The sequence below is a fragment of the Tachyglossus aculeatus genome, unplaced genomic scaffold, assembly GCF_015852505.1.
Source record: "Tachyglossus aculeatus isolate mTacAcu1 unplaced genomic scaffold, mTacAcu1.pri scaffold_1_arrow_ctg1, whole genome shotgun sequence".
Taxonomy (NCBI): domain Eukaryota; kingdom Metazoa; phylum Chordata; class Mammalia; order Monotremata; family Tachyglossidae; genus Tachyglossus; species Tachyglossus aculeatus.
The window spans coordinates 2,938,429-2,960,151 of NW_024044915.1; the positions used below are offsets into that span (position 1 = coordinate 2,938,429).

Genomic DNA, 21,723 nt, shown 5'->3' on the forward strand with positions numbered 1-21,723 from the left:
CCCCAGCGCTTAGAACAGTGCTTTGCACATAGTAAGCGCTCAATAAATGCCATTATTATTATTATTATTATTACTTTTGTATCAGTGACTATTGTTTACTGTGGACACTCATCCATAGTAAATAACTTCAAACTCTGCAGTGACACCAACCTGTAATTTATTTTAGTGTCTGATTCCCCCACTAGAATATAAGGTCTTCGAGGGCAGTGATAATGTCTACTAATTTTATCATACTCGTCCAAGCCCGCAGTACAATGGTTTGCACATAGTAGATGCAAATAAACACTAGTAGTAATAATTTTTATTATGTTCTTACTGTATACAGGACACTGTACTAAGTACTGGGAACCAGCATATGGATGTTATCCGTTAAGGAACTCACAATCTATGGCTAATAATTGTGATATTTGTTATAAGTGCTTACTTTGTGCCAAGGACTGTATTAAGCTCTGAGCTAGATACAGGATCATCAGATACCACATGGAGCTCACAGTCTAAGTAGAAGGGAGAACAGGTACTGAATTTCCGTTTTGTAAATGAGAGACCTGAAGCAGAAAGAAGTGAAGTGACTTGCCCAAGGTCACATACCAGGCAAGTGGCAGAACTAGGATTAGAACCCAGGTCCTCTGATTCTCAGGCCTGTTCTCTTCCCACTGGGACACACTGCTTCTAATAGATTGATGTGCTCTAGGTGAATATTCATTTTGATTTCACTGCGGAGGTTACAGATATAGGTCTGGCAACATTTCTGTGGGATTGCTTATCAGCATCAGAAGATACCCACTCCATGTGCTTCAGAGATGGAAATCTCACATCCTGCAGATGGGGAGTTGAGTGGCAGGAGAAAGGCAGCAGGACCAGTAGAGGGGAGTCAAAACCAGGGGGTTAAATCGGAGATCGGCAGATATTCTGAGTCTGTTAGGGGGTGTTGTGCAACCCAAGAAAATGACAGAAATAGATGGGATATGGGATGAGGGTGAGGTGTCTTAGTGGCATAGTGGGAAAAGCAGAACGCAGTGGGTCCCTAGGAGAAGTTACTGATGCAATAAAATAAAATTAGATGGTGGGTAGTTGAGTGTGGAGAAGCTCATGGAGACTACAAACTGAGTCTATGGGGTGACAGACGATTTGGGATACTAAGTATGGGACAAATAGATAGTAAAAAAGTTCACAGTGGTTGTCCGGCCACTCATTCCCTAACTTTTCATTCATTCATTCATTTAATCGTATTTATTGAGCACTTACTGTGTGGAAAGCATTGTAATAAGCGCTTGGGAAGTACAAATCGACAACATATAGAGATAGTCCCTATCCAACAACGGGCTCACAGTCTAGAAGGGGGAGACAGACAAGAAAACAAAACAAGTAGGCAGGTGTCAATACCATCAGAATAAATAAATGATAGCTATATACACGTCATTAATAAAATAGAGTAATAAATATGTACAAATGTTGTGGGGAGGGGAAGAGGGTAGGGCGGGGGAGGGGAGGAGGGGTGGAGGAGGAGAGGATAAAGGGGAGGCTGAGTTTGGGAAGGCCTCCTGGAGGATGTGAGCTCTCAGTAGGGCTTTGAAGGGAGGAAACATGCTAGTTTGGCTGATGTGTGGAGGGAGGGTATTCCAGGCCAGAGGTAGGATGTGGGCCAGGGGTCAATGGTGGGAGAGATGAGAACGAGGCACAGTGTGTAAGTTAGCAGAAGAGGAGTGGAGTGTGCGGTCTGGGCTGTAGAAGGAGAGAAATGAGGTGAAGTAGGAGGGGGTGAGGTGATGGAGAGCCTTGAAGCTGAGAGTGAGGAGTTTTGGCTTGATTCGGTGGTTGAGAGGCAACCACTGGAGATTTTTGAGGAGGGGAGCGAGATGCCCAGAGCGTTTCTGTACAAAAATAATCCGGGCAGCAGAGTGAAGCAGGGAGAGACAGGAGAATGGGAGATCAGAAAGGAGACTGTTGTAGTAATCCAGTCGGCATAGGGTGAGAGATTGAACCAGTGAGGTAGCATTTGGATGGAGAAGAAAGGACGGATTTTGGCGATGTTGTGGAGGTGAGATTGGCAGGTTTTGGTGACGGTTTGGATTGTGGGGTGAATAAGAGAGTGGAGTCGAGGATGAAACTAAGGTTGTGGGCTTGTGAGATGGGAAGGATGGTAGTGTTTGGAACTTGAAACTCCTCCCTCTTCGCATCAGACAGACCACAGTTCTTCTCAGGTTCAGATGCCTCCTAATATACGACCTCCTTCAACAAGTCTTCCCCAATTGCTTTGCCAGTACCCTGAGCCATTTTGTCCTTTCAGCCAACTCTAATACTTACGAATATATTTACTACCAACTTCAGCACTGATGTGTACGTAGACCCTTAGTCAGTTCTTGATCCACTTGAGTTGTAAATACTTTCAAATTTGTTTCCCCTATTAGAGTGTGAGCAGAACGTGTACCACTTCATCATTTCATATTTCCCAAGTGCCTAGTGCAATGAGTTGTTCCAGGTAGGTGCTCAATAAATACTGTTACTACTACTATCAACACTACCAGCTGCGGTGGAAAACTGGAGGGTGGAGGGAATTCAGGGATTGGCCGTGAAGATTATCCATATTTGCCCTTCAAAACTCCAGCTACCAGTACTACTGTTCCTACCCAAAACCATTTCCCCATACTACCCACTTAGTTGTACCAATCCCTCCAGAATTCGCCGTCTCTCCACTCCTCCCCAAAACCTAATGTCCCAGAGTGGAATGTTAAATGAAGAGGGGAAATAGGGCACAGCTAGGTGAAGAGGATTTTCTCTCAGTCTACCCAAAGACATATGTCCCAAACTAATCCTCCCCAACCTCCACCCTGCAAAACCTGAGACTTTCCCTGTCACCAGGATGAATGGGAAACCCTGCCAAACCCTGCCCTCTCCCGGACTTTCCCATCACTGTAGATGGCACTACCATCCTTCCCGTCTCACAAGCCCGCAACCTTGGTGTCATCCTCGACTCCGCTCTCTCGTTCACCCCTCACATCCTATCCATCACCAAAACCTGCCGGTCTCACCTCCACAACATCGCCAAGATCCACCCTTTCCTCTCCCTCTGAACTGCTACCTTGCTGGTTCCGTCTCGCATCTTATCCTGACTGGATTACTGCATCATCCTCTTCTCTGATCTCCCATCCTCCTGTCTCTCTCCACTTCAGTCTATACTTCATGCTGCTGTGGGGGTCATCTCTGTGCAGAAACGCTCTGGACATGTTAATCCCCTCCTCAAATATCTCCAGTGGCTGCCTGTCAACCTACACATCAAGCAAAAACTCCTCACTCTCGGCTTCAAGGCTCTCCATCACCTTGCCCCCTCCTACCTCACCTCCCTTCTCTCTTTCTACAGCCCAGCCCACACCTTCCGCTCCTCTGCCACTAACCTCCTCACTGTACCCCGTTCTCGCCTTTCCGGCTGTCGACCCACAGCCCACGTCCTCCCCCTGGCCTGGAATGCCCTCCCTCCACACATCCGCCAAGCTAGCTCTCTTCCTCCCTTCAAAGCCCTACTGACAGCTCACCTCCTCCAGGAGGCCTTCCCAGACTGAGCCCCCTTTTTCCTCTCCTCCTCCCCATCCCCCCCCACCCTACTTCCTTCCACTCCCCACAGCACCTGTATATATGTTTGTACAGATTTATTACTCTATTTATTTTACTTGTACTTGTACTTCTATTTATTTTGTTAATGATGTGCATTTAGCTTTAATTCTATTTATTCTGATGAGTTGACACCTGTCCACATGTTTTGTTTTGTTGTCTGTCTCCCCCTTCTAGACTGTGAGCCCGTTGTTGGGTAGGGACGGTCTCTATATTTTGCCAACTTGTACTTCCCAAGCGCTTAGTACAGTGTTCTGCACAAAGTAAGCGCTCAATGAATATGATTGAATGAATGAATGAATGAATGAATGCTTCCAAGGGCTTAAATGGCATGGCTTTGCTCAGCACTTCTACGACTATCCCACTCCATCTCCTCTCTTCCCGCCAACCTAGCCCTCCCCTGACCTAATCCTGGCTCCCTCAGCTGCTGCTGTGTTTCTGGTAGGCTGGAATTAGCATGGACTGACTTTTACGGTCTTTAGTTTTTAGAATGAGCCTGATTCTCAGGGATATATCATCTCCTGCCTCCGATGAAAGCTAAAATTCTGGACATGTACAGTGACATCGTGGTCCAAGCATGGGGTCCCAGGAAGTCTATTTCTGAAGCACCAGCATGCTTAACACTGACCAAGAGGAGCCAAAGAAGCTCTAGACAGACGGCAGCCATCTGTTTCAGGTAGCTCTAGGTAGCCCTGTCTGTCTCAGGGCCAGGGACCTGCCTCTGAGGAGTGGGTCATCCTCATGAAGAGGATAAATGTGTTCAGTTCTGTTTCTGCCCTGGAGAGATGCCAAACCTCCCTCTGAAAGGAGATCTTTAGAGCAGAAATTGCAAAGGAAAGGACGCTATCTGACTCACCTCGTTTTCTGCTTTTCCAAATCATGTGGGATATTTCTAGGCAGGGAATTGTTTTGTGGGAGCAAATGTAAATGCAATGAACTGCTCCAGTCTTTAATCAGAATGGGAGAGGCAGTATTTGGGAAAATGGAACATCGTTGTATGCCTGTATATGTGTGTCAGTCTTTTCCCTGGTCCACCCCACCGCTTAACCCACTCTGTCTCCATGTAGATCTGCTATGGTCCAGTGGACTCCATTCTCAAGGATAAAGCTCAGTTCCCCTCTATCAAATCTCTATGATGTCTCCAGATCTGTACTTGGGAATGATCTGTCTCATGAAACATTTTCATTGGGTCTGGATTGGCCTCCTGGTCACCGATGACATTAGAGGGCAGACGTTCGCCAGTACCATGACAGAGGAAATGGCCAGGAATGGAATCTGTGTGGCTTACACTGAGAGAATCCAGGAATACTTTACTAAAAATATAAATACAATTAGTTCTTATTACAAAAGCGTTATTAAATCATCAGCCAATGTGGTTGTTGTCTATGGGGATACTTTCTCTTTATTGCTTTTTGTACTTAATATGATTAGTATTCCTGTTCTTGGTAAAGTTTGGGTCACCACTTCGGATTGGGATTTTACCACAAATTCCTTAGACAGAGATAACAACTTTTTCCAAGGTACCTTGTTATTTTCAGGCCACAGGAATGACATTCCGGGTTTCAGTGATTTTGAGCAGACCCCGAACCCTGGGAAATATCCACAGGATATGTTTCTACAGTCATTCTGGGGATGGGCATTTAATTGTCCACTTGTAGAAGAACCGTACAGAATGGCACTGCCAGGAATGTGTAATGCAAATGGTACTTTGGAGAGCCGGCCCTTGGCCTTCTGGGACATGAATATTTCTCCTCAGAGTTACAGCGTGTAGAGTGCTGTTTATGCCATAGCTCATGCCCTCCATCAAAACCTCTTGGCTGGGAAGGAGATGGAAATGCTTAGGGATGGACCAAGTCAAGTTCCTCGCCCATGGCAGGTAATCCTTCCCTGAATTCCAGCTCCCTAAGGAGGCTACGGTCAGCCTGTAGCCATTGGCAATATGAACCCAGTTACTCTAGGTCTTAAGTGGCTTTTGCTTAGGTCCTGGGGTGGTGTGGCCATCACTGGGGCAGAGGATCATTTACTGAAGTGACAGATATGTTTAAAAATACTAAAATCCACCTCCTTCCTGGAATCAGTTCCTGACTACACCAGTTAACACCTGTGTTGTCCTTAAAGATCTCCAGCTGGTCTGTCCTGTCCCTTAGCTTCTTGGGCTCAGGTTATGATGGGAACATCAAGGGGTGAACAGATGGTGATGGGATGGACTCCAGTCACTGGGATTAATCTCTCCCTCCAGCTCAACCTGCTCCTAAAGAACACTCGATTCCACACCAAAGCTGGTTATCAGGTCGATTTGGAGGACCGCAACAAGGTGACAAGTAGATTTGAAATCTTGAACTATCAGATTTTCCGGAATGGCACCACAGCCCATGTCAAAGTGGGAGAATTTAACTCCCTGGCCCCAGCTGGAAAAGATTTCAACATCCTTGAGGAGAGGATAATGTGGTACAAGCTATTTTCTCAGGTAATGTAGTAGAAGTAGTAGTAGTAGTCCTAACAGTAATCCTAGTAGCAGTCAAACAATCAATCAATCGTATTTTTTGAGCGCTTACTGTGTGCACAGCACTGTACTAAGCGCTTGGGAAGTACAAGTTGGCAACATATAGAGACAGTTCCTAGCAGCAGTAGTAGGAATATGAATAGTAGCAGCATTAGTAGTGGGAAGAGGAGGAGGAGGAGGAGGAGGTGACTGTGGGGAGGCTGGGAGGAGTATTGATTGAGGATCCACTTAGTTCATTGCACTGTATTAGGTACTTGGGAAGTACAGAAGCTTGAAGAGACACGTTTTCTGCCCACAGGGAGCTTGCATTCGATCGAGGAGGTAAAAGTCAGTTCCACTGTCTGTCAGGACAAAGAAAGGAAATGATTCTTCTCTGGCAGCATCCCTGGGTTTTGGTTTGCACTGACGGTTGCACACAAACCAAAGTAACCAACTCCAGCAGTAAAAAAACCCAAAAAATCAGGTTGTTGAATGTTGTATATTGATTGTTGATGGTTTTGCAGCCTGAGATTCTCTTTATCATTGCACTTGCTTTTTTCACCTTATTATTAGTCTTGTTCTGAAGATGAAAATTAGCATGATAACTCAGTCTGTATATGTACTCAGGCCTCAGTCACCTAGAGGTTAGAGGTCAAGGTGTCCTTGTGATAGCACAGTATCTGTCAACAGATAGGAGGGGGCAAGGTGATTGAGTGTTTTAAAGCCTATGGCAAGGAATTTCTGTACGATGCATAGGTGGATGAGCAACCACTGGAGGTTTTTAATGTGTGGAAACATGGACTGAAGGTGTTTGTATAAAAATGATCCGGGCAGCAGAATGAAGTATGGACTGGAGTGGGGACAGCCAGGAGCCAGGGAGATCAGCAAGGAGGCTCGTATAGTAATCAAGGCTGGATAAGATAAGTGCTTGGATTAACATGATAGCCGTATGGATGGAGAGGAAAGAGCAGATTTTAGTGATGTTGTGAAGGTTGAACTGACAGGATTTAGTGACAGATTGAATACGTATGTTGAATGAGAGTGATAAGCCAAGGCTAGCCCCAGGGTTATGGGGTTGTGACGCAGGAAAGATGGTGGTGCTGTCTAGAGTGATAGGAAAGTTAAGGGGGAGGACAGGGTTTGGGTCGAAGATAAGGAGTTCTGTTTTGTACATGTTAAGTTTGAAATGACAACAGGACATCCGACAGGGCAGGACATCACCTTAAAGGCACGAGCAAATGAAAGACTGCAGATAGGGAGAGAGATGAAGGCTGTAGATGTAGATTTGGGAATCATCTGCATAGAGGTGGTAGTTGAAGCCAGAAGCCATGGGAATGAGTCAATTCTCCAAGGGAATGGGTGTAGATGGAGAATACAAAACTGACCTTTGAGGGACACTCACAGTTAGCTGGTGGGATGCAGAGGAGTAGCCTGCAAAAGAGACTGAGAATCAGCAGGCAGAGAGATAGGAGGAGAACCAGGAGAGGTCAGTGTCAGTGAAACTGAGGTTGGATAATGTTTCCAGGGGTTGGCCAATACTATCAAAGGCAGCCAAGAGGTCAAGTAGGATTAGAATACAGTAGAATCCGTTTGGAGTTGGAAAGTACGAGATCATTTGTGAACTTTGAGAGGATTATTTCTGAATAGCGAAGGGAACAGAAGCCAGACTGGAAGAGGCCAAGGAGGGAATTGGAGAAAAGGAATTTGAGACAGAGGGGAATAGACAAGTCATTTGAGGAGTTTGGAGAGGAGTGGTAGGTTGGAGATGAAGTGATAACTGGAAGGAACTGTGGAGTCAAGGGAGGGTTTATTTAGGATAAGGAAGACATGAGCATGTTTGACAACAGTGGGGAAGAAAGCATTGTAGAGCAACAGTCGAAGATGGCTGTTAGGGAGAGAGGATGGAAGAGGGCAAATGCTTTGATAAGGTGTGAAGGGTTAGGGTCAGATGCGCAGGTAGAGGGGATGGATTATAAGAGAAGGCAGGAAATCTCCTCTAGAGATACTGCTGGGAAAGATAGGACTCTGACTATAGGATAGGATAGGATATGAGAAGCAACTTGGCTTAGTGGGAAGAGCACGGCCTTGGGAGTCAGAGGATATAGGTTTTAATGCCAGTGCTGCCACTTGCCAGGTTTGTGACTTTGGGGAAGTCACTTCACTTCCCTGTGCCTTAGTTACCTCATCTGTAAAATGGGGATTGAGACTGTGAGCCTCACGTGGGACAACCTGATTACCCCAGCGCTTAGAACATTTTTTGGCACATAGTAAGTACTTAACAAATACCATCATTATTATTATTATTATCATAGGAGAGTTCAAGAAGGAGCAGAAGGGAGAGACTGGAAAGGAGTAGGGGAGATTTTAGGTAGATCGTGCCTGTTAGTTTCAATTTTCTCAACAAAGTAGGTAGCCAGGTCATTAGGGAAAAGAGATATGGAGGTTGTGGGGCAGGGAGGGGCAACGAGGTTGAGAAGAGAATTGAATGTCTGAAACAACTGGTAAGGAATATGGGGATGGGCATCAATAAGGATGGGCTAAGAATTTTGCCGGGCACAGGAGAGGGCAGAGCTAAAGAACTCAATAAAATCGACCTGTTACCTAGATTTCTGCCAGCAGCGCTCTGTGGCCCATGCACAAGAGTGAAGGAGGCAGACTGCGCAGGTGATCCAGGACTGTGGGGTAGTGGTACAAGATCAGCAAAGGAATAGGGGAGCATGTGCGTTCAGTAGAGTGGGTGGCTGAGGGTGTCAATTTGATCATCAAAGGAAGATAGCTTGAGTATTCATTCATTCATTCAATCATATTTATTGAGAGCTTACTGCATGCAGAGCACTGTACTAAGTGCTTGGAAAGTACAATTCGACAACAGATAGAGACAATCCCTACCGAACAATGGGCTCACAGTCTAGATGGGAGGAGACAGCCAACAAACCAAAACAAGTAGACAGACATCAATAGCATCAAAATAAATAAATACTTAAGAAAATTGGATGGGTTCAACAGATCGGAGGTCTCTGTGGGGGAATAGGACAGGTTGGTCGGGAGGAGAAGTGTAAGAGAGAGGCAGGTGAGGAGATTGTGATCAGATAGGGAGAATTCAGAATTAGTGAGGATGGAGATTGTTCAAAGGCTGGAGATTATGAGATAAAGTGTGTTTCCAAGTTCGTGTGTGTATGTGTGTGTGTGTGTGTGTGCGTGTGTGTGTATGTGTGTGTGTGTGTGTGTGCTTGCTGACGGTTCTATCTTCACAGCATCATTAAAATCCACTCTTTCCTCTACATTCAAACTGCTATCATGCTGATCCAAGCACTTATCCTATTCCACCTTGCTACTGTACCAATCTCCTTGCTAACCTCCGATCCTCATGTATCTCCCCACTCCAGTCCATACTTCACTCTGCTCCCGGATCATTTTTATACAAACACCTTTAGTCCATGTCTCCCCATTCCTCAAGAACCTCCATTGGTTGCCCACCCACCCGTACATCAAACAGAAATTCCTTACCATTTGCTTCAATCACCTTAACCCCTCCTACCTCACCTCATTATCCTCTTACTACAACTCAGCCAGCTCACTTCGCTCCTCTAATGCTAACCTTCTTACTGTTCCTTAGTCCCATCAATCTCACCACTGACCACTCAACAGCATGCTGCCTCTGGCCTGGACTGCTCTTTCTCTTCAAATCCAACAGGAAATTACTCTCCCCGTGTTCAAAGCCTTATTGAAGGCACATGTCCTCCAAGAGGTCTTCCCTGACTAAGTCCTCCTGTCCTCCTCTCCCACTCTCTTCTGTATCCCCCTTTCTCCCTTTAGTCATCCTCCCATCAGCCCCACAGCACTTATGTACATATTTGCAATGAGATTTATATACTTTCATTAATGTCTGTCTCCCCCTCTAGACTGTAAGCTCGTTGTGTGCAGGGGATGAATCTATTTATTGTTGCATTTCCTCTCTCAGGTGCTAAATACAGTGCTCTGCATACAGTAAATGCTCAATAAATACAACAGAATGAATTAAGAAATGAATGTCTGGTGAGTGGGCGAGCTGAGGTGGAGCATGAGATCAGTGGAGTTGAGGGCAGAGCGGCCAGAGGAAGGCCAGAGGAAGGCTCATTATGAACATCAATGCCGATACTGAATTCCCTAAGGACCAATGAACAGATGGAGAAAGAGAGAAGGAATGTGAGAAAGGATCAAATGGTTCAAAAAGTTGGAGGTGGGGTCTCGTGGGGTGAAGATTACTGTGACTAGTATCTGGGGTGGGTGTTACTACCAAGTAACCATCTAATGGAAGAGATAGACATTAAAATAAATTACAGAGTGGGGAAGTAAAAATATAAGAATATGTAGCTATCATAGTGGCAGAAGAGTTTGTTTCTGCACTGAGGGAGAGTGAATGATAACTAAGCTACCCGAAGAGATTTACAGATGAAAGTGCAGAACCCACCAAAGATAGCCCTGGAAGACACGAGCAACCATGTACTCCTTCTGCCTCCCCTGAAGTGATAGGCATGGAGGCAGGGGAATCCAGTTAATTCTATATTTTGGGGGATGCATGAGTGAGAGTCTCTAATTTGGGTTGGTTCTGTTGTTCTCTTCCTGCTGTGTATTCCCCATTTCCTCTTGCCTGGTAAAGCTTCATACCTTTCAAAGTCCATCCCAGGAATTGTACAACTGGGCTGGGAGGGGGAGTTATTGGATGAGGTACAATAATTTTATTTTGACCCACAAGGCCTAAGGTCTGTGGAAAATGGTGAAAGAGTGATCTAAGATCTGTCCATTATTGGAATTGACTGTCTCGTGCCCCTTTGTAAGGAGTGTAGTATTGCCCTTTGCAACAAAAGAAAATTATTGCTTTCTTCTCTTCCCCCATTCTCTTCAGTCTTACAAAGGAAAGCCCAAATCCCTCTGTCCCTTTCCCTCTTCCCTATCCTTGATCAGATCCCTTTCTCCGTGTGCTGTGAAAGCTGTGGGCTGGGATTCAGGAAAATGGCTCGGGAAGGAAAAGCTGCCTGCTGCTATGACTGTGTCCCCTGCTCTGAAGGAGAGATCACCGATCAGACGGTAGGAGTCTGCGGAGACGGTTCTTCCTGGTGAAAGAGCGGTGGTCAGATCAAAGCTTTCTGGGAGGGCTTTCTGAGAACAGGAAAGCAATTGGGTTTAGGAGTTGACACTTTAGGATGCCTAGAGTGTAGAACACTTCCACAGTCAACTGAGCACTGGGTTCTCAACCCACTTCAGTTTTCCCCTCCCCCCATGTGCAGCATGATTCAATGGAAAGAACACTGGCTTTGGAGTCAGAGGTCATAGGTTTAAATCCCAGATCTGACAGTTGCCGGCTGCTGTGTGAATTTGGGCCAGTCACTTAACTTCTCTGTGCCTCAGTTACCTCATCTGTATAATGGCTATTGACTGTGAGCCCCCCATTTCTTTAGAGAAGCAGTGTGGCTCAGTGGAAAGAGCCCGGGCTTGGGAGTCAGAGGTCATTCGTTCTAATCCCGCCTCTGCCACTTGTCAGCTGTGGGACTTTGGGAAAGTCACTTAACTTCTCTTTGCCTCAGTTACCTCATATGTAAAATGGGGATTAAGAATGTGAGCCCCATGTGGGACAACCTGATTACCTTGTATCTCCCCCAGTGCTTTATGTTTGTACATATTTATTACTCCATTTATTTATTTTACTTGTACATATTTATTCTATTTATTTTATTTGGTTTATATGTTTTGTTTTGTTGCCTGTTCCCCTTCTAGACTGTGAACCCGCTGTTGGGTAGGGGCCGTCTCTAAATGTTGCAAACTTGTACTTCCCAAGCGCTTAGTACAGTGCTCTGCACACAGTAAGTGCTCAATAAATACGATTGAATGAATGAATGAAATGCTTGGGACATAGTAAGTGCTTAACAAATACCGTCATCATTTCACCTCTTTTGCTTTCTTCTTATCAGTATTTCTTTTAGTGTCTGTCTTCCCTGCTGGGCTGGAAACTCCTTAAGGGAAGGGAGCAGGTCTCATGATTCAATTGTACTTTCCCAAGTGCTTAGTAGAGTGTTCTGCACATAGTAAGCATTCAGTGAATACCACTCTTTAGTTGATTAACTGATTGATTGTTTGATAATGGAGTGATGAGTGATCAGAAGTTTTCGCCCATGCTACCTATAGCAGCCACCCTGTCCATCCAACCTGGGATTCAGTCTCTGACAGAGACACCAGGCTACTATTAATAATAATGATAGCATTTCTTAAGTGCTTACTATGTGCAAAGCTCTGTTCTAAGGGCTGGAGAGAAAACAAGGTGATCAGATTGTCCCACGTGGGGCTCACAGTCTTCATTCCCATTTTACAGATGAGGTCACTGAGGCACAGAGAAGTTAGGTGACTTCTCTTAACTGTCACACAGCTGACAGTTGGCAGAGCCGGGATTTGAATCCATGACCTCTGACTCCTAAGCCCATGCTCTTTCCATTGAGCCACGCTGCTTCTCTAATAATGATGGCATTTGTTAAGCGCTTACTATGTGCCAAGCACTGTTCTAAGAACTGGGGGGAGACAAGGTAATCAGGTTGTCCCACATGAGGCTCAGTCTTAATCCCCATTTTATAGATGAGGTAACTGAGGCACGGAGAAGTTAAGTGACTTGCCGAAAGTCACACAGCTGACAAGTGGTGGAACCGAGGATATTTGGAGATTGTGTGTGTGTTAGGTGCCCTCCTGGACACCCTTCTTCTTATGTGCCCTCTTGTCACGTTGGTGTTGGATTGCAGGATGACATTTCTGGTTCTACCTCGTCCATTTTTTGCGATTTGGGAAACTTCAAACAGCTCTCCTTTCAGCCTTCGACTCTAGACTAAGCAGAACCCATCATTCAGATTGTCCTCTTCATGAAGCTCCTCCCTCCACCTGATCATCCTTGTTGCCCCTCCGTTTTCCCCTTTCCACCTGTACTATGAAATTCTCACACTCAGCGACTGAAACTATCCACCTCATCCCAGGCGTGGCATGAAATCCCATTTATTCCTTTCAGATATGGATCACTGTGTAAGGTGTCCTGAAGATCAATATCCAAATTATCGAAGAGATGAGTGCACCCTGAAAATTTTGACCTTCCTGTCCTATGAGGAACCTTTGGGAATGGCTCTGGTGATCATAGCTCTTGGTTTATCACTCCTCACTGCTCTGGTTTTGGGGATATTTATATGCCACCGGGACACACCCATAGTGAAAGCTAATAACCACACTCTCAGTTACACCCTCCTCACAGCCCTGCTGCTGTGCTTCCTGTCCTCCTTGACCTTCACTGGTTGTTCTGGCCTGGTGTTCTGTGTCTTGCGACAAATAGTCTTTGGAGTTGTCTTTTCTGTGGCTATTTCCTCCGTGTCGGCAAAGACCATCACTGTGGTCTTGGCCTTCAGGGCTACCAAGCCAGGAAGCAGAATGAGGACTTGGTTGGGCCCCAGGGCATCCAGTTCCATTGTCCTTGTCTGCTCCCTCGTTCAAGTGGGAATCTGTGTTTTCTGGCTGGGAAGCTCCCCACCATTCCCCGACGTGGACATGGCATCAGAACCTGGTCTCATCATTGTCCAGTGCAATGAGGGCTCCACACTTGCCTTCTACTGCGTCCTGGGCTACATGGGGTTCCTGGCACTAGTCAGTTTCATTGTGGCCTTCCTGGCCAGGAGGCTACCCGACAGCCTCAACGAGTCCAGGTTCATCACGTTCAGCATGCTGGTGTTCCGCAGCGTCTGGGTCTCCTTCCTGCCCGCGTACCTGAGCACCCATCCCCCCGATCTTACCTCTTTCCCTTCCCCACAGCACCTGTATATATGTATATGTTTGTACATATTTATTACTCTATTTATTTATTTATTTCACTTGTACATATCTATTTATTTTATTTTGTTAGTATGTTTGGTTTTGTTCTCTGTCTTTTAGACTGTGAGCCCACTGTTGGGTAGGGACTGTCTCTATATGTTGCAAACTTGTACTTCCCAAGCGCTTAGTACAGTGCTCTTCACACAGTAAGCCCTCAATAAATACGATTGATGATGATGATGATGATGGTTTTCTCCAACCTGGCTTCCAGTCCTGGGCTCCTGGGCTGTATCATTGGACCCAAGGTCTACATCATCCTGCTGAGGCCAGACAGGAACACTAAATGAGAGTTACTGGAGCAACAGGGGAATCATGAAATGGGACGTTAGAAGTTGAGATCACCAGGGCCATTTTCAGGTGATAATGTACCTTGAGATGAGAGTTCAAATGTTGACCACTTCCCACAGACAAGTGATGTAATATATTTCACCAAAGGATGCTCTTTCATCATATGGTGATTTCCAGCATTAGCTCCCACATCTATAATGTGCTACCCTTCCCTTCATCTCCCAACCTCCCCCTCATGGATGTCCATGACAGCCTGAGTTAAGCTGAGCCAAGGGCCAATTTCCATCTCCAGGAGAAGGTTGAGGACAGTAGCTCCAAAAGGCAGAGGGAGAAAGAGGCAGATCTTTTCACATCTGCCCTCTTTCTCCAGGAGAATCCTCAATGATTCGGATTGGGAACACCAATTCTGAATCAGACCCTACTCTGGGCCTCTGATCCTGTCCTTTCAGGTTCTGCCCTTTTCCCATTTCCCTCATCACTCTCCTCTGCTGATCCAACACTATAGCCCACACCCCTCTCCTCTCTGCTGCTTCCTTGGGTTCTCCACTGATCACTGGCCCTGCCCTTGGTCTTCCTTTCCCGCACCTCCTGACTAGGGTCTGTAAGTAGAGCCCAATCAGCACAGGAAGTGGACTCTGGACTCAGCTTCCTGGAGTAGAGGTTGGGGTCTTGACTATCCCTCCCCACCTTGGGAGCCTCTAGTAAATTTCCAGAGCTGGCATATCCACGGTCCCCCTCCCCCGCCCCCCACCAACCCATCTCCACTCCCACCCCATAAATGACCATAAATGACCATAAATGTCTCTCACTGGACACTCTCCCAGCCTCCCCCATTCATTCAACGTAGTTATTCAAATGTACGTATTCATGAATATGCATATTCATTAAATCGCATTTATTGAGCACTTACTGTGTGCATAACACTGTACTAAGCGCTTGGGAAGTACAAATCGGCAACATATGGAGACGGTCCCTATCCAACAATGGGCTCACAGGCTAGAAGATTAGAATTGGCCCCCAGCCCAAGCCCTGATGCTTAACTGCTTATCTGTTGCCTGCTCTCCTTTGCTGGCTATTCTGCTGTTTCTGTGACAGTGGGAAATGGATAGCTTTGGATAGTCTTTGGACCCAGAGATGCCACCCTAGGCACCCTCAGTCCACCCAGTCCATCACACAGTTGCCTTCCTCAGGTGAGGACAGTCAATCTTGGATGCACAACTCGGAAGAATGTAGGATAGGGAGATGGATGTGGTGAAATATCTGTGCATTGCAGCCTCACCTTCCTGCATACCCTCAGACCCCCAAAATTGCCATGACTGAGGAACTCTCTGCCTGATCCCACAAGCTCTTCACAAGCTGGGCCTTGTTTAAAAGTTCTTGCTGTTCGTCTTTCACTCCCGTTTCACCTCCAACCAAGTAGAACATCTGGTAATTGCAATCTTGTTTCCCTGTGTACTCTCAGGCCTCCTACCCCAACTGAAGAACTTTCAGCCTGCCCCCAGCATGCTTTGTGCTCCAGTCAGGCTGCCTACCAGGGAATTGACACTGGCTCCCCTCTGCACCACTGAGGAGACCCCAGATTCCCATCTGCTTTCAACCATCATGGCAGGAAAGGAATACAACATTAGGCTCCTTAAAACCTCGGGAAAATTAATGACCTCAGTAGCCATCTTTGTGGTTTTGAGTTTGCTGTGGACCCAGTATCACAAGTCCTGAAATTCTGCTCCTTTAGCCACAGCTCCCTACTGACTTTTGTTTTCAATTTGGGTATTGTGTATTTGTCCTTCTCTCTTAAACTCTTTTATCATCATCAATCGTATTTATTGAGCACTTACTGTGTGCAGAGCACTGTACTAAGCGCTTGGGAAGTACAAATTGGCAACATATAGAGACAGCCCCTACCCAACAGTGGGCTCACAGTCTAAAAGGGGGAGACAAAACCAAACATACTAACAAAATAAAATAAATAGAATAGATATGTACAAGTAAAATAAATAAATAAATAGAGTAATAAATATGTACAAGCATATATACATATACGCAGGTGCTGTGGGGAAGGGAAGGAGGTAAGATGGGGGGATGGAGAGGGGGACGAGGGGGAGAAGAAGGAAGGGGCTCAGTCTGGGAAGGCCTCCTGGAGGAGGTGAGCTTTCAGTAGGGCCTTGAAGGGAGGAAGAGAGCTAGCTTGGCGGATGGGCAGAGGGACGGCATTCCAGGCCCGGGGGATGACGTGGGCCGGGAGTCGATGACGGGACAGGCGAGAACGAGGTACGGTGAGGAGATTAGCAGCAGAGGAGCGGAGGGTGCGGGGTGGGCTGTAGAAGGAGAGAAGGGAGGTTAGGTAGGAGGGGGCAAGGTGATGGAGAGTCTTGAAGCCCAGGGTGAGGGCTTAACTCTTTTAATGTTTGATTGTTCATTGTTCCTGAAGTATTTGTTCCAAGTCCTCTTCCTCACCTTTATTCATAAATTATGAGCTTCTCAAAGGACAGTGTCTACACTTATTTCTTGGATTTTTAAAAATATGGTATTTGCAAAGTGCTTACACAGTGCCAGACACTACTGTAAGTGCTGGAAGAAGTGCAAGATAATTGTTTTGAACGCAGTCCCTGCCCCACATTGGGCTCACAGTCTTAATCCCCATTTTACAATCGAGATAACTGAGACACAGGGATGCCAAATTACTTACCCACGATCACACAGCAGAAGACTGAAGTAGAGTGGCCTAATGGAACAAGGATGGGCCAGGGGGTCAGAGGACTTGGGTTCTAACCCCAGCTTCACCTCTTTTCCACAGTATGACCTTGCACAATTCACTTCATCTCCCAGGGCCTCAGTTATCTCATCTGAAAAATGAGGATTAAGACTGTGAGCATTATGTGGATTATGGACTGTCCCCAACCTTAGGTTGTATCTATTCCAGCACCTAGTACAGTGCCTGGGACACAGTAAGTGCCTAACAAAAATCATTAAAAAAGTGCCTGAGTAAGGATTAGAACCCAGACCCTCTGACTCCCAGACCCAGGATCTTTACACAAGGACATAATGGTTCTCACCAGCCTATGCTGCTTCTCACTTATGTGAGAAGCGGCGTGGCTTAATGGAAAGATCATGGGCTTGGAAGTCAGAGGTTGTGGGTTCTAATCCTGACTCTGCCTCATGTCAGCGGTTTGACTTTGGGCAAGTCACTTAACTTCTCTGTGCCTCATTTAACTCATCTGTAAAATGGGGAACAGGACTGTGAGCCCCAAATGGGACAACCTGCTAACCTTATATCTATACCAGCGCTTAGAACAATGCATGGCACATAGTAAATGCTTAACAAATACCAATATTATTGTTATTATCATTATTATCATGTTTTTTCCCAGCACTTAGTAGAGTGCTCTGCAGACATTAAACACTTAATAAAATTACTATATCTTCTACTACTACTACTACTACTACTACTACTACTACTACTACTACTGGGAAGGAAAATGGGCCCATGTTTCTCTAGAGCTTAAAGGAAGAAAAAAGGGGTCAATTTCTTTCTTTCTTTTCTTTTTTTTTTACAAAAAAATTGGCAGGAAATAAGGCAGCCCCAAATACCGGCCAAAACAGACCCTGGGGGTATTGTCGAAGTGCCTGGACTCTAGTTAGACTCTGCTGGTCTTCCATTCTTAAACACAGACTTGGGGACCTTCTGTTCAGGGTATACCTGTGAAGCAGCGTGGCTCAGTGGAACGAGCCTGGGCTTTGGAGTCAGAGGTCAGGAGTTCAAATTCCAGCTCTGCCAATTGTCAGCTGTGTGATTTTGGGCAAGTCACTTCACTTCTCTGTACCTCAGTTACCTCATCTGTAAAATGGGGATTAAGAATGTGATCCACCCGTGGGACAACCTGGTCACCTTGTAACCTCCCCAGCTCTTAGAACAGTGCTTTGCACATAGTAAGCACTTAATAAATGCCATCATTATAATTATTATTATTATTACCTATCACTGTCACCACCCTTTGACAGAAGTCCAAGACTTGCCCTGAATATGAAGGGATAATTAGGGACTAGCCTACCACCACCATCCCAAGCTGATTACAAGAAGCTCGTGGAGAAAGTGCTCCCTCCCTACTCCATGGCTTCATAGAGCAATGTGTATCCCTGGAAACTAGAGTTCTCCTCTAACCTCTACTACAGGGACACACTATCATCAGAGATCCCCAAAACGCTTAGTCTTTTCTTTTCTCAGTAACAGTAAAAATTATTTTGGTTCAAATCTCCGTTCCCTACAACTAATATGCCACCCCCTGCCCCCGACCATCACCTCTCTTCCTGCCCCCCAGCCCCGATAGGCTCTCTGTACTTTATTTTAGGGATTCCAGAGCTCACACTCCTTAAGTCCTTCCCCCATTCTCTTGTCAGGATTTAAGGCTGAGAATAATTGAAAATCTCGCAATAGTTCTACTTCCCTGCCTACCTCCCTGCAAGCACTGGTCATACATCTTCCCCTTTTGGGGTGTATGAAAACTCAGTCACGGTCTTGAAAATCCCATAAGTGATAAAACTCCAGTTCCCAAGGTGTGGAGTATGTATCAGCTTCTCCATCAAATGAGAAGCAGCATGGCTCAGTGGAGAAGAGCACGGGCTTTGGAGTCAGAGGTCATGGGTTCAAACCCCCATCTCTGCCAATTGTCAGCTGTGTGACTTTGGGCAAGTCACTTAACTTCTCTGTGCCTCAGTTACCTCATCTGTAAAATGGGGATTGAGACTGTGAGTCCCACGTGTAACCTCCCCAGCGCTTAGAACAGTGCTTTGCACATAGTAAGCACTTAATAAATGCCATTATTATTATTATTATTATTATTATTATTATCAAATGCCTTTGTAATTAACCCTTGGTAGGGAGTACTCAATTCCTTCACTGAAGACCTTTTGAACATGAAAGGAGAGTTTGTCATTCTCCCTGTGGTTGTTGTCCAAAGTCTTTTTTAAATTCACCAAAATTCTCTGTGATCATTTACCCAAAACTCCTCTTTCACAAAAAAAGAGGTTTTTTAAAAAAATTTATCTGGAATATTCCCATGAATATCTCATGTCCTTTTGAATGAAATCTGTTTAACAAGGCAGGTCTCCTGGTATCTCATACAAATTTCCCAGATTCTCTGATCCCACATTTATTTCTCTACCCCAGGACACTCTCCTAGGATGAAACAGTAGTGAATGGTGAGATTGCTCTACTCTGATAGCCTCAATGTAAAGGAATTAAATCCCCACTCTCACAAGCATCTCTAGAATGAGAAAGCTTATTTTAATTAATCTTTCCCAACTGGCTCTTTGGATTAATCACACCAAACATGTGAAAACTAGTTTTCTGAACACGTAAGCCCCTACCTCAGAATAAACAAGTCAAACATTTAAGGGAGGCACTTTCCTTTGAACAATTACTTGCATTAAGACCACAAATTCTTCCATTTCTTCTTCCTTACTATGAGGATATATTGTGAGTATTGTGTGGGACAAGGATTCTGTTCAATCTCATAATTTTATATTTACCTCAGTGCTTAGCTCATCTTAAATTCTTCTAAAATGCCATAATCAATTACTTCTGACAAGGTGACTGGAGAGGGTTTGGCAGATTGGATAGAGATCTAGTTTGAGCATTCGAGGACAGTGAAGCAGTGTGGATAGAGCACAGGCCTGGAAATCACAAGGATCTGGTTTCTAATACCAACTCCACCACTTGTCTGTTGTGTGACCATGGTCAAGTAACTTCTGTTCTCTGTGCCTTAGTTATCTCATTTCAAAGTTGGGATTAAGACTGTGGGCCCCAGGTGGGACAGGGACGGTGTCCAACCTGATTTGCTTGTATCCACTCCAGCATTTACAACAATGCCCGACACATAGTAAGCACTTAATAAATACCACAGTTACAAATAACTTAAAATTTCTGGTCTTTCAGGATTGGGATCCTTAATAGCTAAGTGTTCAAAAACTGTATAGGTGTCTGTGACTATTGGGGAAGGTGGTGAGAAGGGAATCTCTATATTTAAGGAGAAAGAAACAGATCATTACCCTTTTTTTTCCTGGGAAAGCGTCAGTGGACATTGGACTCAGCTGGAGAAGTCATAGCGATTCAGAGTGGGTGGTTGTTAGGTTAACGAAATATTTCTTCAGTTAACCAATGAATAAGGTTCAGACCTGTGACTACAAGTCCCCTTTTTTCAGAGAAAGAAGCACAGACACATAGCAATATAGGTGTATCGTTACAATTTGAATAGAAGGACAATTTTAATAGAAGGAAGGGAATACGAAAGAAGAAAACAAACAAATACAAAAAAGGGTTAAAACAAACACACACAAAAAGGGGTTACATCACCAATTCGGGGGAACACTAACTCCTGAATTTTCATGCTGGGGAATCCCGGATTCAGCTTTCAGGATCCCGAATGGGAGGGTCCCAGGCAGAGTGTCCTCTCCGTGGATGAGATTCCGAGTTAGCTCCAACGTACGAGCCTTAATAAACCCTTTGCAAACCAAGAAGGTATTTTGCCAATTGCACAAGTTCCCGGGCGACTGGCCAGGTCACCCTGGGAAGATGTGTTTATTCAAGATGCTTCTGTACTGTGGGAAATGGCCTGTTTCCAGAGTACAGAGATAAGTTATTTTTCTTCTCCTTTGTTTTGCAATTGGTTATCTGTCAAGCCCAGTCGAGGTTGCCCAGCAGACAGGACGGTCTAGCCGTTGCCAAATCGAAGCCTATACTTAATGTGCAAGAGTTTCTAAATTTACCCATCATTTGGCCTCAAAATTAATCACATTAACAGTATAGGCCGTTAATAATTTGGGAGTAAAGTTAGTATACAACATTTTTATCCTACAAAACATATAACAATTGCATTAAACATAAAATAAATAAAATGCAGGTAAATATTTAGCCAGAGCATTAAAATACTTCTGCGCGGTCGCTGATTTGAAGAAATCATACCAATGCTGATTTGTGTCTGTTACTATTACATGAGATGCGTCTATCAGTTTTCCAGCAACTATAAGTTTGTATGCGATGTTCATTAAGAGCTCTTTGATTTTTAATAAGCAATCGATATAGTAACTGTGACGTATTCAGGATGGCTACTAGGGGTTCGATAGATACATAGGTAGTGGGTAACGGGAGGGGTTTCGGGATCCAAGTGAGGTTTACATCATTCACCTGTACAGGGGCAAAGTAAAGATCATCACCCTGCCAGTGAAGAAAACTAATACATCATTCACCTGCACAGGGGCAACGTAAAAATCATCACCCTTCCAGTGAAGAAAACTAATACATCATTCACCTGTACAGGGGCAAAGTAAAAATCATCACCTTGCCAGTGAAGAAAACTAATACTTCGTAGGACACCGAAGAAAGGGGAAGCCTTCCCTACAGATTCCAAATCAGTACTATTACTAGAGGTAATGCATATATGCTGAGGGGATACCTCATATAACATAGAGAAATTAGTTTG

The 21,723-nt window shown here is 45.1% G+C and overlaps 1 protein-coding gene across 1 annotated transcript; it reads left to right on the forward strand.

Annotated features, from left to right (window-relative positions):
* The first annotated feature begins 5,450 nt into the window (after positions 1–5,450).
* Positions 5,451–21,292, forward strand: LOC119923451 (vomeronasal type-2 receptor 26-like). The gene is made up of 7 exons (XM_038742827.1): positions 5,451–5,482; positions 5,725–6,073; positions 11,033–11,174; positions 13,113–13,859; positions 15,711–15,957; positions 20,653–20,714; positions 21,198–21,292. Exons 1-7 carry the CDS (start codon positions 5,451–5,453, stop codon positions 21,290–21,292), a joined length of 1,674 nt encoding a protein of 557 aa, XP_038598755.1.
* The last annotated feature ends 431 nt before the right edge of the window (positions 21,293–21,723 follow it).